The sequence below is a fragment of the Patiria miniata genome, unplaced genomic scaffold (genome assembly GCF_015706575.1).
Source record: "Patiria miniata isolate m_02_andy unplaced genomic scaffold, ASM1570657v1 HiC_scaffold_24, whole genome shotgun sequence".
In the NCBI taxonomy this organism is placed as follows: domain Eukaryota; kingdom Metazoa; phylum Echinodermata; class Asteroidea; order Valvatida; family Asterinidae; genus Patiria; species Patiria miniata.
The window spans coordinates 5,932,322-5,946,205 of NW_024037063.1; the positions used below are offsets into that span (position 1 = coordinate 5,932,322).

The 13,884-nt window shown below is 40.1% G+C and overlaps 1 protein-coding gene across 1 annotated transcript; it reads left to right on the forward strand.

Moving 5' to 3' along the window:
* Positions 1–1,519: 1,519 nt before the first annotated feature.
* On the forward strand, positions 1,520–9,628 carry LOC119732595 (pre-mRNA-splicing factor RBM22-like). The gene is made up of 9 exons (XM_038206170.1): positions 1,520–1,601; positions 2,924–2,977; positions 4,147–4,309; positions 5,032–5,132; positions 5,626–5,798; positions 6,130–6,330; positions 6,789–7,039; positions 7,677–7,877; positions 8,215–9,628. The coding sequence occupies exons 1-9, from the start codon at positions 1,548–1,550 to the stop codon at positions 8,445–8,447; spliced, it is 1,431 nt and encodes a 476-aa protein (XP_038062098.1). The 5' UTR covers positions 1,520–1,547; the 3' UTR covers positions 8,448–9,628.
* The last annotated feature ends 4,256 nt before the right edge of the window (positions 9,629–13,884 follow it).

Below are 13,884 nucleotides of genomic sequence, written 5' to 3' on the forward strand. Positions count from 1 at the left end.
TTCAACCCGAAAATAATTGTTGTTTAAAGTGCTATTTTTCTATCAATACAAAGGTTATTCAATGTTTAATAAGACGTCCAACGAGAAAAACGAACGAGAAAAAAATGTTTTTGAATAATTACTTCACACAGTTTTGAATTATTTGCAGCCCTACAATAATCCACCCTCCGCGGGATAGACTAGTTCCCGTCCTTTAAAAAAAATCAACTAAAGACTGGGAACAGTCTACAAGCAGGTCGGATCCGTTAGTACGCGAAACAAGTAACCAAGAATTATAGCCTTTTTTTCAGAGGGTTGCAGGCGCCCAAAATAGAAAAAAGATAGGTCTTATCTCATTACAATGTGTATGAAACATACAATTTCAAAAGTTTTGAGGCCCAAAAAAAATTAAGATTTTAGCGCACGGACGATACATCTTTAAAAAGGCCTAATCCACTGTGTGGTCCAACATTTCTTCTTCTTCTTTGTTTATAAACAAAATTATAGGCCTACTTCGAAAATATTATATTACTACAGAAACCATTTAGCTGAAACAGACAATTAGCATAATTTTTCCGGACGATAGCGGTCACGGACGCGAAGTATTTATCTACATAATCTGTCATTAAAATGCTAAATAATTCGCCCACCACTTAGACATTGTTCAGTAAAATAATGTATACTTCGTCCTTCGAAGCCTTTAAAAAATAATTATGATAATGTTCTAATTTAGCCGCACCGTGGGCAAATTGACCACGCCGTAGGCGTAGAAGGTTAGGCCAAATCCCTGTTTGTATTGCCCGTGTTTTGCGTTAATAAAAACACTTGAAAGTACTATCACAGTCCTCGTCTCGAATTGCTTTACGACAATGGCTAATAACGTACAAATACAGGAATATTCCAGGACCATTTCTTTTTTTGTTCCTAGTTATTTTGTACCTTGCATTAACGATGGGAAATGAAAATTCGGCAATGTTATAGTTGGCTGAAAAACAAAACCCTCAAGAGGTACAGTGTTGCAACGACACCCCACCACCCCACCCCACCCCACCCCCACTGCCAACCCAGCCCACCCCCACCGCCAACCCAGCCCAACCCACCGCCAACCCACCCCTGCAACACAGATTCGCCACTGGAATCACTAGTTAAATCAATATATTAAAATGAGTAATTGAACAAAGACGTGGTTGGGAATTTTTTCTGGCACAGGAGCCTCTAAATCTTGTCTTGCTCAGTTTTTGGCAAATGGTCGCGCAGTAAATAAGGTTCAAGTGCTGCAGCCGTGTCGGGGAAGGTTTTGGTTCATTAAATTAAAACGGATTTGCATAGAATGAGAGTAAATCAAGATACCTTGCCCTTAGTTTCCAAAAACAAACGCAGGGGCTCTTGCAGAAGAAAACTGAAAATATTCTAATGACTCTTTTCTTTGGCATCGGTCAAATTAAATTTATAGTGGGCTAGACTAGGGCCGACTAGATGCAATTGAAAGAAATCGGGAAACCCATGGCGCCCTCTATAGTTCTTTAATCAACGTTTTCTCGATAGAGGGCGCAGTGAAATTTACAAGCATGGCGGCCAGCAAAAGCACCAACACGTACAATCGTCAAAATTGGGAAGAATCGGTAGGGCCTAAGCATTTCCCCCCATTTTTTTAAAGTTCTAATGCCATTAATATGAAATAGTATAGTTTATAGTAACCTTTTGTACCAAATGACATGTTCGAAGTTAAAGCGCTGTATGCAGATCCAGTGACTTTGTCACGTTTCAACATCGCGTCATGCTTGCTGCACTAGTCTCTCACTCGGTCTCTGACTCTGCACTCGTCAGCAGTGCAGTCAGTCAGCATGATTACCAGATTACATCAATTTTCTTTGCAAGCTGTTGCAACTTGTATTGCATCATGTGCATTCAGAAATTCAAACACATACGTGGTGAACGTTGGTGACTGCACTATGCAGACATGCAGTAAACAGTACAGTACTGTAGTGTCAGTAGCTAGTCAGCTAGTAGATGTAGCCCCATAAATGTGGCCTATTTACTGGACTGCCTCCGTAAACATAGGCCACACATCCACATGTACAAAAATCGTGTCGACTTTGCCAAATTTTGATTTTCACATTTAGGCTTAGTTTGTAGGTTTTTTTTGCTTTAGAAGCATACTCACCCTCTTTATCAGAAAGTGCTGCCTTTTTTCAGATGTCTAATTTTTGTGAAATTTCATGTTGAAATTTTAATACGCAAACGTGTAAAAATGAATCTGGAAATTTCACGAAAAATATACATCTGAAAAAAGGCAGCACTTTCTGATTAGCCTATAAAGAGGGTGAGTATGCTTCTAAAGCCAAAAAACCCTACAAACTAAGCCTAAATGTGAAAATCAAAATTTGGCAAAGTCGACACGATTTTTGTACATGTGGATGTGTGGCCTATGTTTACGGAGGCAGTCCAGTAAATAGGCCACATTTATGGGGGTATAGTAGATGATGAATGAGACTTTACAAAGTGTAAGGATTAAACCCTGCAAAATATGATGCAGACTAGCAATGCTAGCATGACTAGTTAGTAGGAACTGAGGCCTGAGCTATTTTTTGATAAAGTTTATAGGCCTAGGCCTACGTTTGTTTTTAAAGTGGTTTCGTCATGTTCGTAGAGAAAGTCGTAAGGCTAGTCATGCTAGTATGACTATGAGGATGAATGTTTTAGATTAGCGTCCATCGCCCACACCTCCCCACGGCAGTGGCACGAAAATTTCAAAACTGACGTCACTCCACCCATGACTCCGCCCCAATCTGTAATTAAGAAAATCAAATGCACAGTGCCCTCTAATGTTTGTTTAATCTCCCTAATTCTAGCCTACCGAAATCTGTGAAGTTTGCCTTTTGGAAAAAAAAAGATCCCATTAACGTTTTTTTGTCTACATCAACTTGTTTTTTTTTTCTAACAGGACTTTCCCATTTTGTGCCAGACATGCCTGGGTGATAACCCCTACATTCGTATGGTAAGCATTTTTCATAACTATAATTTTTGTCCAATTTTTTTGCCTTCGACAATCTGACAATGATTCTGCTAGGATCAAAACGTTAAACCGTGTAAGTTTTGTTTGATTTGTTTTTGAGTGGTCGGGCACAACCCTTCCACTGATTGGAGTTGTTACGATTAATCTTCTTTCTTTCTTTCTTTTTTCCTGGACAATAAGTTTCCGCGGCTTTTCTCCTAAACGGAGTATGAACTGGTATGAACTTGTAACTTTCAACATATATGGACCCTCGTCCCAAGTGGTGCATATTACTCAGACGTCATGATGGCGTCATTGGGTGTCAAAATACAAGCGATTTTAGAGGAAAAAGTGGCCAAATACTTTCACCTATAACTCTTAAACAGATTGATCAATTACGTTTCAACTTTGCAATCAGATAAACCATTAGTTGATAAACATTTTTTGTCGTGTACGTGAACTCGCTTGACCTTTACTTCCAGGTCTACCGGAAGGTCAAAGTTATGTGAATTCAAAATCCTTAGCCTAAAATTAAAACAAAGCAAAATTTCTTCCGAACGGTTTATGGGATGATCATAAAACCTAGTGTGAATTTGTACCATGTTACGAAGATGTTATAAATTTTGTTACGTCATCATGACGTAATGTAAGGGCAAAGTGATGGAAGGGCAAATTTTGACAAAATAGTTTGAGCTATATCTTTTGAACTCAATAGAGTATCGTGTTCATTTTTTTCTTGAGGTTGTAGAGTATGCCTTGAGTAACATTTCGTGTTCCCGGACACGAAATCGCTTTACCTTTACTTCCGGTGTTTCCGGAAGTGCAATAAAAACTGAATATAACTAGGAAGCGTAAGCATTTTACTACATTTTACTGCGGAACAAATAAGAAAGCGACTGCTTACAATAATAGTACTGCTACCACATAATTTCATCATATTTGTTCACCAGGGACTGCAAAATCACAGCTCTTATAAGAATAAACCCAGGGGAGGATCCAGGAATTTGTACAAAATCACACAAAGCATTCAATACTAATAATATCCTAGTCTTTTTTCTGATTTCTTTCGGCATAACTCGCATATCAACACTGATTCTTTAATTCGTACCTTTAAGCATTTTTTGCAGATGCAGCCTTAAGAATTTCCAAAATGTTGTACTTTTTGTTGTCAGACAAAAGAAAAATTTGGTCGGGAATGCAAGATCTGCGACCGTCCGTTTACAATCTTCCGCTGGTGTCCCGGGGCTCGCATGCGATTCAAGAAAACTGAAGTGTGTCAGACATGCAGTAAGACAAAAAACGTCTGCCAAACATGCTTGCTGGATCTGGAATATGGTAAGATTTTACTGACCTTTCGCAAGGAGGAAAACAAGATTAAAAAACAACTTTTGCCCATGCAAATAAATATCAGGTGTCATGAAATAAAGATAGTCACACCTACAATTCCTGTACAATGCAGCTACTTTTACCATTCATGTATTGAACCTCATCGTCATTGTCGCCAAGAGTCATTGCTTGGCCCGTATGGATCTATGGATCCGCAGTGGCGAGCGTTTTCAAATGTGGATTCTCCTAGCTGAGAGACCATTCCGCCTCATCAGGATGTCCACCCATCTAGCATGAGGTCACCCACGTCCTCTCCTTGTAAGCACTGGAAGCCCGATGATCTCTGCAGCTGAGAGACTGCGGCATAGCACTGCATGACCGCACCAATGCCTTGCGCACAAATATCGTGTCGGACGAAAAAGTTCAGTGAACTCCAATGCGTCTTTCCAGTTCCTCATTTGTCACCATGTCTTGCTGAGATGGTGCCGCCCATATCTCGCGACCAATTGCATCTAGGCCTTTGGCTACAGCTGCCTGTACCATCCACGTACTGCAACCATACGTGAGTTGCGAGGCTACCAGGGCTTTGAGAAGGTGGAGCCTTGGTGGTGGTATTGAACCTGTTTGATATAAAACATTTCATGTCAAAATTTGCCTTTTTTAGAGTATTAATGCTTTTTGCACTTTTATTTGGACTAACTCAAATTTCTGAATTGTTTTGATGAATGCAGGGCTTCCAATTCAAGTCAGAGATGCAGCATTGAGCATCAAAGATGACATGCCGAAGTCTGAAGTCAACAAGGAATATTACTCACAGAACATTGACAGACAGGTAGGTAGGCTTGCGTGTACAAACATTTGCAGAGAACCGCAAGGCTGGTTACCTGTTTTCGCTAAGTTAGAGTCCATCAAATTTGGACAGTTGCTCATTGTAGGCTGTGTTAAAATTAAGAAATTAGCCAAGTCCAGGAAAACGTTGCCTTCCCCCACCCCTAAAAAATTACCCACTATAAGAGGCTATTCGGTCATGCTAACATTTTGTTGCTCTTGACTAATATTCAGCTGATTTTAGCTTGATGGCAGATAAATGCCTGCTGAGCTAAAAACAATCTGATAAATGTAGAATCAATTTAGTCTGTGAAAGGAGCAGCCGGGGGTAAAGTGACTCGAAGCTGTAGGGTACTGTTACCCATAGTCCTACTCATTTAGTTGAAGCTTAAGAGTATCTACTCTGGTTGCTTAGACTAAGAGATCAGATTGAAGGACTGAAGCACTACTCTAACTTTGAAGTCTACCCTAATACTTTGTCATTTTTCTACCTCTAGATTGCCAATGTGGATGGGGTACAAGCAGCAGGTGCCGTCGGCAAGGCTCAAGCACCCAGTGATCTACTCATGAAGCTAGCTAGAACCACACCTTACTACAAACGCAACAGACCTCATATCTGTTCTTTCTGGGTCAAAGGGGAATGCAGACGTGGGGAGGAATGTCCGTACAGGTAGGTGGTTCACATCCCTCTCATGTTATACCCCTTGCCCCCCCCCCCATTCTATCCCTACCCACCCTCTTTGACCCTCCCTATCCCTACCAACCCTACCCTCATAAAATACCAACCCCACCCCTTATCTCACTCCTCCCTATTATTCCTAACCCCTTCCACCCTTCCAATACAGTGCCCCACCCAATTCCCCTCCCCTTACAACACCCCATCCCTCCCCAGCCTTTCCCCCTCCCAAACTCCCCAACAATCATATAAAAAGAAATAATTGTAACAAATGAACCATATTTGTTGCAATAAATTTGCTTTTTCCTGTTTGATTTGCCTTCAGACATGAGAGACCAACAGACCCTGATGATCCTCTGGCTGATCAGAACATCAAGGATCGTTTCTATGGCACCAACGATCCCGTCGCTGATAAACTGATGCGACGTGCTGATACCATGCCTAAGCTGGAACCTCCTGATGATAAGACAGTCACTACACTGTACGTGGGTGGCCTAGGAGACAAAGTCACTGAAGAAAACCTAAGGTAAATTTATCCTTGGTGTTTGAGAAGCACAAACATGTTTGGAGCCATCCGGACCACTAACCACATCATCTGGGAATGAAGTATCTTTGGACCCCTGAATGGCACTGCTGGCTTGATGACCCTTGATGACGCTACTATCAACTGGCTGTCCTCAGACCTCCCAGTTTAGACGATGGTGGTGTCCATACGAACGAACGAACGATGACAAAATATTTCTACAAAGGATTTGTGTCATGTGTTTAATAAATCTGTGGGTAAATGTGAGAAGTAAAACATGAAGGGTTTAGGACATTCAAAAAGTTAAAGACCAGTGATTTCATTTGAATGAACCTGGTATCTTGGAACCTCTCATAGTCGGATATTTTGTTGTCAGCAATATTCATTTTCTTTGTGCATGACCTAATGAGGGCGCCGTGTAATTTTCAAAAATTAATCAAATTTACATTTCCTTCCTCTAGAAACCACTTCTACCAGTTTGGCGAGATCCGTTCCATCAATGTGGTACAGAAGCAGCAGTGTTCCTTTGTGACTTTCACAACGCGCTCCGCGGCTGAACAGGCCGCTGAAAAATCCTTCCAGAAATTGATCCTGAAAGGTCGGAGGTTAAATGTCAAGTGGGGGAAGTCACAGGGTCAACAAGGTGTCACCGCTAAGAGCATAGAAGGGGGCAAGGAGCCACAGTATGAGCCAGTACCAGGATTACCAGGCGGTGAGTTAGGAGAATTTGTGTATAGAGCCCTTGTACTAGGATCACCAGGGGGTAGGTAGAGAGAATTTGTGTATAGAGCTCTTGTACTAGGATCACCAGGGGGTGAGTAGGGAGAATTTGTGGATAGAGGTACTAGGATCACCAGGGGGTGAGTAGGGAGAATTTGCGGATAGAGGTACTAGGATCACCAGGGGGTGAGTAGGGAGAATTTGTGGATAGAGGTACTAGGATCACCAGGGGGTGAGTAGGGAGAATTTGTGGATAGAGGTATTAGGATCACCAGGGGTGAGTAGGGAGAATTTGTGTATAGAGCCCTTGAACTGAGCGCCCTCACTGTGGACAGATTTTATTATTTAAATTCAGTGTCTGTGAAAGTCCAAATGTCTCATGCGCATCACTGATGGATTCTATGCAAGGAGTCTATGTAGGGAACTAGTTGTCATTTTAATGGCAACCCTAATTCCCTGGGTATTATGGTATGGTATTAAGGTACTTTCTTTGAACTTGAAATATCAAAGGGAATCAAGTCCGTGACTATGGAGTTGTAAATATCTGGGACAGTAGAGTGTGCTTCAGGCCTCTGATGGTGACTTCTCAAGTAAACTAACGCAACTCTTGATCATGCTTTGCATTTCAGCTCTTCCATTGCCACCCATGCCAAGTGATGGATCACAACCCAGTAATTTCTTCAATCTTGACCAAGATGATGCTCAGTTGCCGCCATTACCTGGTGGGCCAATGGGACCCATGGGAGGTGGGCCTGGGGGTCCCCCAGGGAGATTACCACAGGGTCCGCCACCCCGTATGATGCAACGTCAACAGCCTCCACCACCTGGAGGTTAGTATGCTGGATTATTGCATCCTTATAAAATAATAAAATGAAAATGCTAAATTCATACCAATTTAACCCATACCCAAAATAATCTTTTCCTCACTCGTAGTTTTCAAATCATAAATGCGTTTTGCTTGCTCCTGCATAATATCCCAGAGTGGAATACCGTAACAATGAAAAATCAGTTACAAAGAAAAAACGGTTAGATATTTGAATCTCTGGAGATTGTCGTTTAAAATTAATATTTGTTTCATTGAAAAGTTCCCTTTTAATTAGTACAGGAAATATAAATAAATAGAATGAATCTTATTGATTCTATTTTTTAAAAATTGTTTATTCGCAGCCTTTGGATTTCCCCCTCCACCTTTCCCTCCACCCCCTGGCTATCGTGGACCTCCTCCATTCCATCCTGGAGCTCGTCCCCCACCCCAGGGGATACGTCCACCACCTCCAGGTGTCAGACCCCCTTTAGCTCCCCCAGGGGTTAGACCACCAGGACTCCGGCCCCCAGGGCAAGCTGTTCATTACCCGTCACAAGACCCACAGCGAATGGGTACAGGAGCAGCACAAGAGTAGGCGAAAGAAATAAGTGTTGATACATTGTACTTGAGTTGCAGACTAATGAGTTTTTTTTCAAAACCTGGGGTTCATCTTAAGCGTCTGTCTCAGGAGTTTTTAGGCCCCTGGTGTGGGCTGTTTGGTCCCATATTGTGTCAACTTGAAGCATTAAGTTCCATGATGTTAGGCTATTAAAAGTATCCGTATTTAGTTTGATTGTGAGCCAAAGATATGAAGCCCAGGCTAAAGACAAAAGCTAGGAGTTTGAAATGTACCTCTTCTACCTGATAATCAGGTTTTTTTGTTAAGTGGTCAAAAGTTTTATCAAATAATTGTTAAAATTTGGCAAATTGTTGGTCAAATTACTTTGAATGTTTTTATGGGATTGAAGTTCTTACGTTTATTATAAGTTTGTTTGTCAGTAAAGCTTAGCAACTAAATGTATAGAAGTAACAACATGCATTTTGGACTTATTACGTGCAAATCTTTCAGTTACTGTGTATTTTTAAAGGTCTCACATATTGCTGAAAGGCCATTGTAAACATGTATTTAATGTTCTACATCGTCGACAAATTTTAATCAGTTAGGCAATCTTTGGGCTTAGTTAAAATGGCGTGAGAAAAAGTTACAGAATAAAACCACACATTAAAACCCCTAAAACACAGTTTATGTGTTCAAATATTTCTGATAGAATGCTGCAAGAAACAAAACACTACATTTTCCAATTTAAATGTGTTAAATTTCACAGAAACACTTTTAAGTGATTTTTTTCAGCTGTTAAAACTAAAACTGTAAAGTGCTGTTTTCATGGTTACCAAAATTATCCGTGAAGCTACGAGCACGCGTGTTCCATTTACTTTTCCATTACACACCTCAAATCTGTCAAATTTACAACAAAAAGCCAATAAATACACACTGTTGAATTTAGGGAAATGGGGCACATGCACAAGTTGCACATGATGTACATGCACTTAAAATTGACGTTTACATTGTAATTATTTTTCTCCCCGCTGTCATGTACATACCCTGGCATTTAAAGTTTTTAACCAAATTTTGTTAAAAAAAAAATAGAAGTTAAAGGAACTTGCATGGAAAAGAAAGTCATTTGAACAGTGCTAGAAATAGCTATGTACATCGCCCAGGTGCAATTTCCTCTTGTCTTTATCTTGGATTAAGAAACCCCCCTTAATTCTCCCAAAGCCCCGCCTTCTTTACCAGTTTATTATTTTTGCTTCGACATGCCAACTCTAGAGGGCGCTATTGCATGTCCCGACGCGCGCCAGATGTAAACAATTCAACTGAGTTTGTGTCGCGCGCTGTGCGTGTGTCTACGGAGTTGCTTTGGTTTTTCTACATTTGGCATTCGATATGAAGACACGGACGATTTTGGTCACTGCATTTCAAGGTATGTCGAGGATATTCAGTATTCTTCGAAAGGTAGCGTTAGCTCAGTAAAATGCCATAATTGATATAAACCATGTAGGCCCTGGGCATGCCGGGGCGTTACGTTTTGGTTTTCTTTTAGGGGTTACTTTAATGGTTGCCATATTTGAGCACTGGTCTTTTGCTCCCTTGAATTCTTTTTCATAGCTGGTGCCAATAAATCTACTTTTACTTTTTAGTGCACCCAAATTGGCGCTTGACCATATGTGATATATTTTGTGATAACACTTTTCTCTGGCTTGTGTGCAAGATTCTGTCTGATCATGTTGGCTCTGAATTGAATATAATCCCTCTATATATAGCGCCCTCTTTCGTCTAATCACCTTTTATTTGGCTGCCATTTTAAAGTAGTGGTACAGTGTTTCCATCTTAGGTTATATACTGTATATGTGAATGAGACTTTCATTAAAGTAGAAGTACAGTGAAAAGAGTACAGACTAAATTGATGTATTTTTTTGTGTGGTTCTGCCCCCCCCCCCCAAAAAAAACAAATCCTCGCAACCGATAGGAACCCGGAGTAAAACCTAGTTAAAATAATTAAGCCTACGCGATACAGCATTCCTAACCATCATTTTGTAATAAGAATTGCCGAAAATTAGCGAATCTTAACAACGAGTTTGCGTAGTTTTCAATATGAGGCTGCTTAAACAAAAACCAGGCCGCGCATGGATAGAGTCTCAAATCGGCCGTTTCTGTACGTGAGCGGCGTTCTGGTGAAAAGTGTTCAGATATTCAAATCTCAACAATCAATGGAGAATTGGAGTCAGTTTTCCCACATTGCTGAAAAAGGGCGATTAGCGAGGGAGGAATTAAGGAATGCGGTTTACGTAACAGGATTTTGAATATAAACCTTTGTACACGATAGACATGCATCATTCATCCATTGAAACAGTCGGTGACGTCTTGTACGGTGTTCACGCACAAAACGTGCTGCATAGATCGCGCGTAAATCACGCGTAGATCACAGAGCATGTCTTCCATGTTTAATACAATTTGTTTACTGATATCGCGTATCGATGTCCTTGGCTATGACTGGTCTACGCAACATCTAGTCATCCCTGTAGTTCTGGAGAGTAGGAATTAAAACTTCCTTCTGTTTCGCATCTCCGCGAGAAAAGAAAAGAAATCTCACCAAAAGCGTGTTTACAAAATGAAAATTGTTATTCTTGTATTCGTGATAATTTTATCGTGTGAAAACAAAGTAGAATCATGGGGTGCACTTTTAATTAAACGTATCCGCTAAAATCATTACTGTTGAAAAGAGTTTTGGCTATTTTGTGATATACCGCATATTCCACCAAAACCAATGCTTAATTTGTATTATTAATGATAATTTACCCCAAATTTACTCACCTCAATTAATGTAAAACTGTCTCGATTTTAACGAAGAAGAATAATGAAAATCTGTTTTTTTTTGTCCCGGTATTTTCTTTATTATATATATTTGTTTATTCATTTGGTACTAAAACTACGGAATTAATGACACATTTCAGTAGAATCAAATTTATTTTCTTCAAAGTATCAAGGAAATAATTTTTGTATCACTAAAAAAAATAATCGGGGTCAGGCAATTCCCCATGCCCCTATATTTTTTACCACCCTTCGCGCTGAAATCCAGATAATCTTCTTATTACTGTACCTAAACCTCTTTGTCAGACGGCCGAGCGGTCTAAGCCGCATAGCGGGATTCGAACCCGTGCCCGGGCGCTCCAAAGGCTACGCCTTTGGAGCGCCCGGGCACGGGTTCGAATCCCGCCCGTGTTTTGAAAACATTGCTAAGATTGTCCTTTTTTCTTTCTTTAACATTATTCTGACATCCTTTTATACTTTTATGGCTTCCATACGTTGGCAGCAAACGAATGAAAATTATAAATAAAAGAAATTGAACTAAAATAAGACGGAAACCATTATTTATACAGAAACTAACACTCTGTGACAATATTTTTCTATTTTGAACATCTAAAAACTATTTGTCAGGCATCTTTTTTTTTTAATTCAACGCCACTGCATGTCTTCTTTCCAACCAATGTTTTTGTTTAAATAAAATATATAAAATTCAATTTTTATAAATAAAGTAGATATAATTAATACGAATCGTCGTGCACTCGGTTTGCAGTAAAACATTAAATCATTTATTTCAAGATTCAATTTAAAATGTGATCTAGAAAAATAAATCTAATAAGATTTATGTCACATTGTGCCCAGTTAATTTTCGGAATCCTAATTAATTTCCATTAAGTTCCTGGGAAAAATTTAGTACAGTGTTTTTTTTCCATGCTTCAACCAAAATGTTCTTAACTTAATCCCGCTCGCTTTGCAAAAAAAATCGGTAACTTTATAAGGAACAGTTTAATAACACCACAAAAAACACCACAAATTAAAACGACTTTCGGTTTATTTTATGTACATTTATTGTATTCGTCAAAGGTACTTTACTGATGGAAATATTGCAAAGGTCATATGGCTGTGTGATGTGGTGTTAGATACATGTTTTGACATTCAATCATAGGTCTTGCGGCATACGCGTTCAGCACTGGTATATCCCGGTGGTCTCCCCAACTCTCTTTTTCTTACCGTTGAGGGGGTACTTGTGCACGGAGCCCATAATTATATTCCTTTTTTTACTTTTGAAAGCCGCTTTCAGAAGTTAAAAATAAATTTGCAAGGTTGCAGAATTTTTTCCCCTTTAAACAGATAGTTTTCTCAGTAAACAGAGAAATTCGGAATTTAATCATAAGTATTAAAGTTGTGAAACTGGAGCTGTTTTGAATTGCAGAGGTAAAAAAGTATAAAAAAGTATAAAAACCACTAAATAATAGAGTGAATAACATTCACTCGTTAAAAAGTATTAAAAATACGAAAGGGGGGCTTTGGTTTTTGACGCCTTTTTTTAGTGTAGATGAAGTAAAAATGAAAAATTGCCATAAAGAATTCTACTTTGAAAAATGTTTAAAAATGTGCTATAAGCATTCATTCATCACATAGTATGAAGTGCTAAACTAGAGAGTAAAAAATCCAAGTTGCACTGGCACCAGACTAATATGTGACATTTATTTAAAAAAAACCAAAAAAACAACAACACACATTAAACCGTCAAGAAATAAATAAATAAATCTAAAAGAAATCCCCACAATCAGTTTAGTAAGAAGGCCCTTCAACGAGACTGCAGCAAGACCCCGTCACTAAGATGGCTACCTCTACTTCGGTGCATGAGTAACAACCAGCATCCTGGCAGCACTGCGGCTTCAGACGATCACAGCTGGATTTATCTTGCAACTGTTGACTCACCCAGCCACAAGGTCAGACTACCAGCTCTGACTGACTGGCTTGAAATTCCTGTTTGGACTCCTAGTACAAGTCCCAGCAGAATTCCACATGCAGCAGTTATGATATCTGCAAGGTCTAGCTCTCCATTCCAAACAGTGGGGCAAATAAAACAGCCTAGTCCCAAAACCCAAGTTCCCCCATGAACTCCAAACCCCATAGTCCCGATTCCCCCTCAACTATTTAATAGTCCAAAGTATCCAAGCCTACCCTCCATCTCCAGACCCCTTCAGCTCCCAACTTCCCAGCCTCCCAGTCTCAGACCCTCATATCTGAAAAAAAATTCAAGGGGTACCCCTTGCAATCTGAAATTCTGGCTCCCAACTCCACAACCTCCCAACCTCCCAGCCTCAGACCCTCAGATCTGAAAAAATTCAAGGGGTACCCCTTGCAATCTGAAATTCTGGCCAGAGCTGAAAAATTGTCCAAGTCCAACAACCTAAGGGTTTTAATTACGAAAACCGGAGTTTTTTTCAAGAAAGTGCCATGGCAGAGCGGGAAAAAAGAGAGCTGGCATGCAGAAGGTACGCGGTTCAACCCTGCTCCATGCTACTATTTTATTTATTTTTTTAAATTTCTCTCTGCTGTGAGGAAAAATTCTCCTCCCGGGTCCCCGGCTGGGATTTGATCCGGGGACCCCAGCCTGGCGGTCAGCGAGCTAGACCACCAGGCCATATGCCTCTTCGAA

Excerpts from the sequence above, each read along its gene's own strand:
- LOC119732595 (XM_038206170.1), top strand. The coding sequence starts at position 1,548 with ATGGCGGCCAGCAAAAGCACCAACACGTACAATCGTCAAAATTGGGAA. Across the intron at positions 5,799-6,129 it reads GGGGAGGAATGTCCGTACAG|ACATGAGAGACCAACAGACC; the intron begins GTAGGTGGTTCA and ends ATTTGCCTTCAG. Across the intron at positions 7,878-8,214 it reads ACAGCCTCCACCACCTGGAG|CCTTTGGATTTCCCCCTCCA; the intron begins GTTAGTATGCTG and ends GTTTATTCGCAG.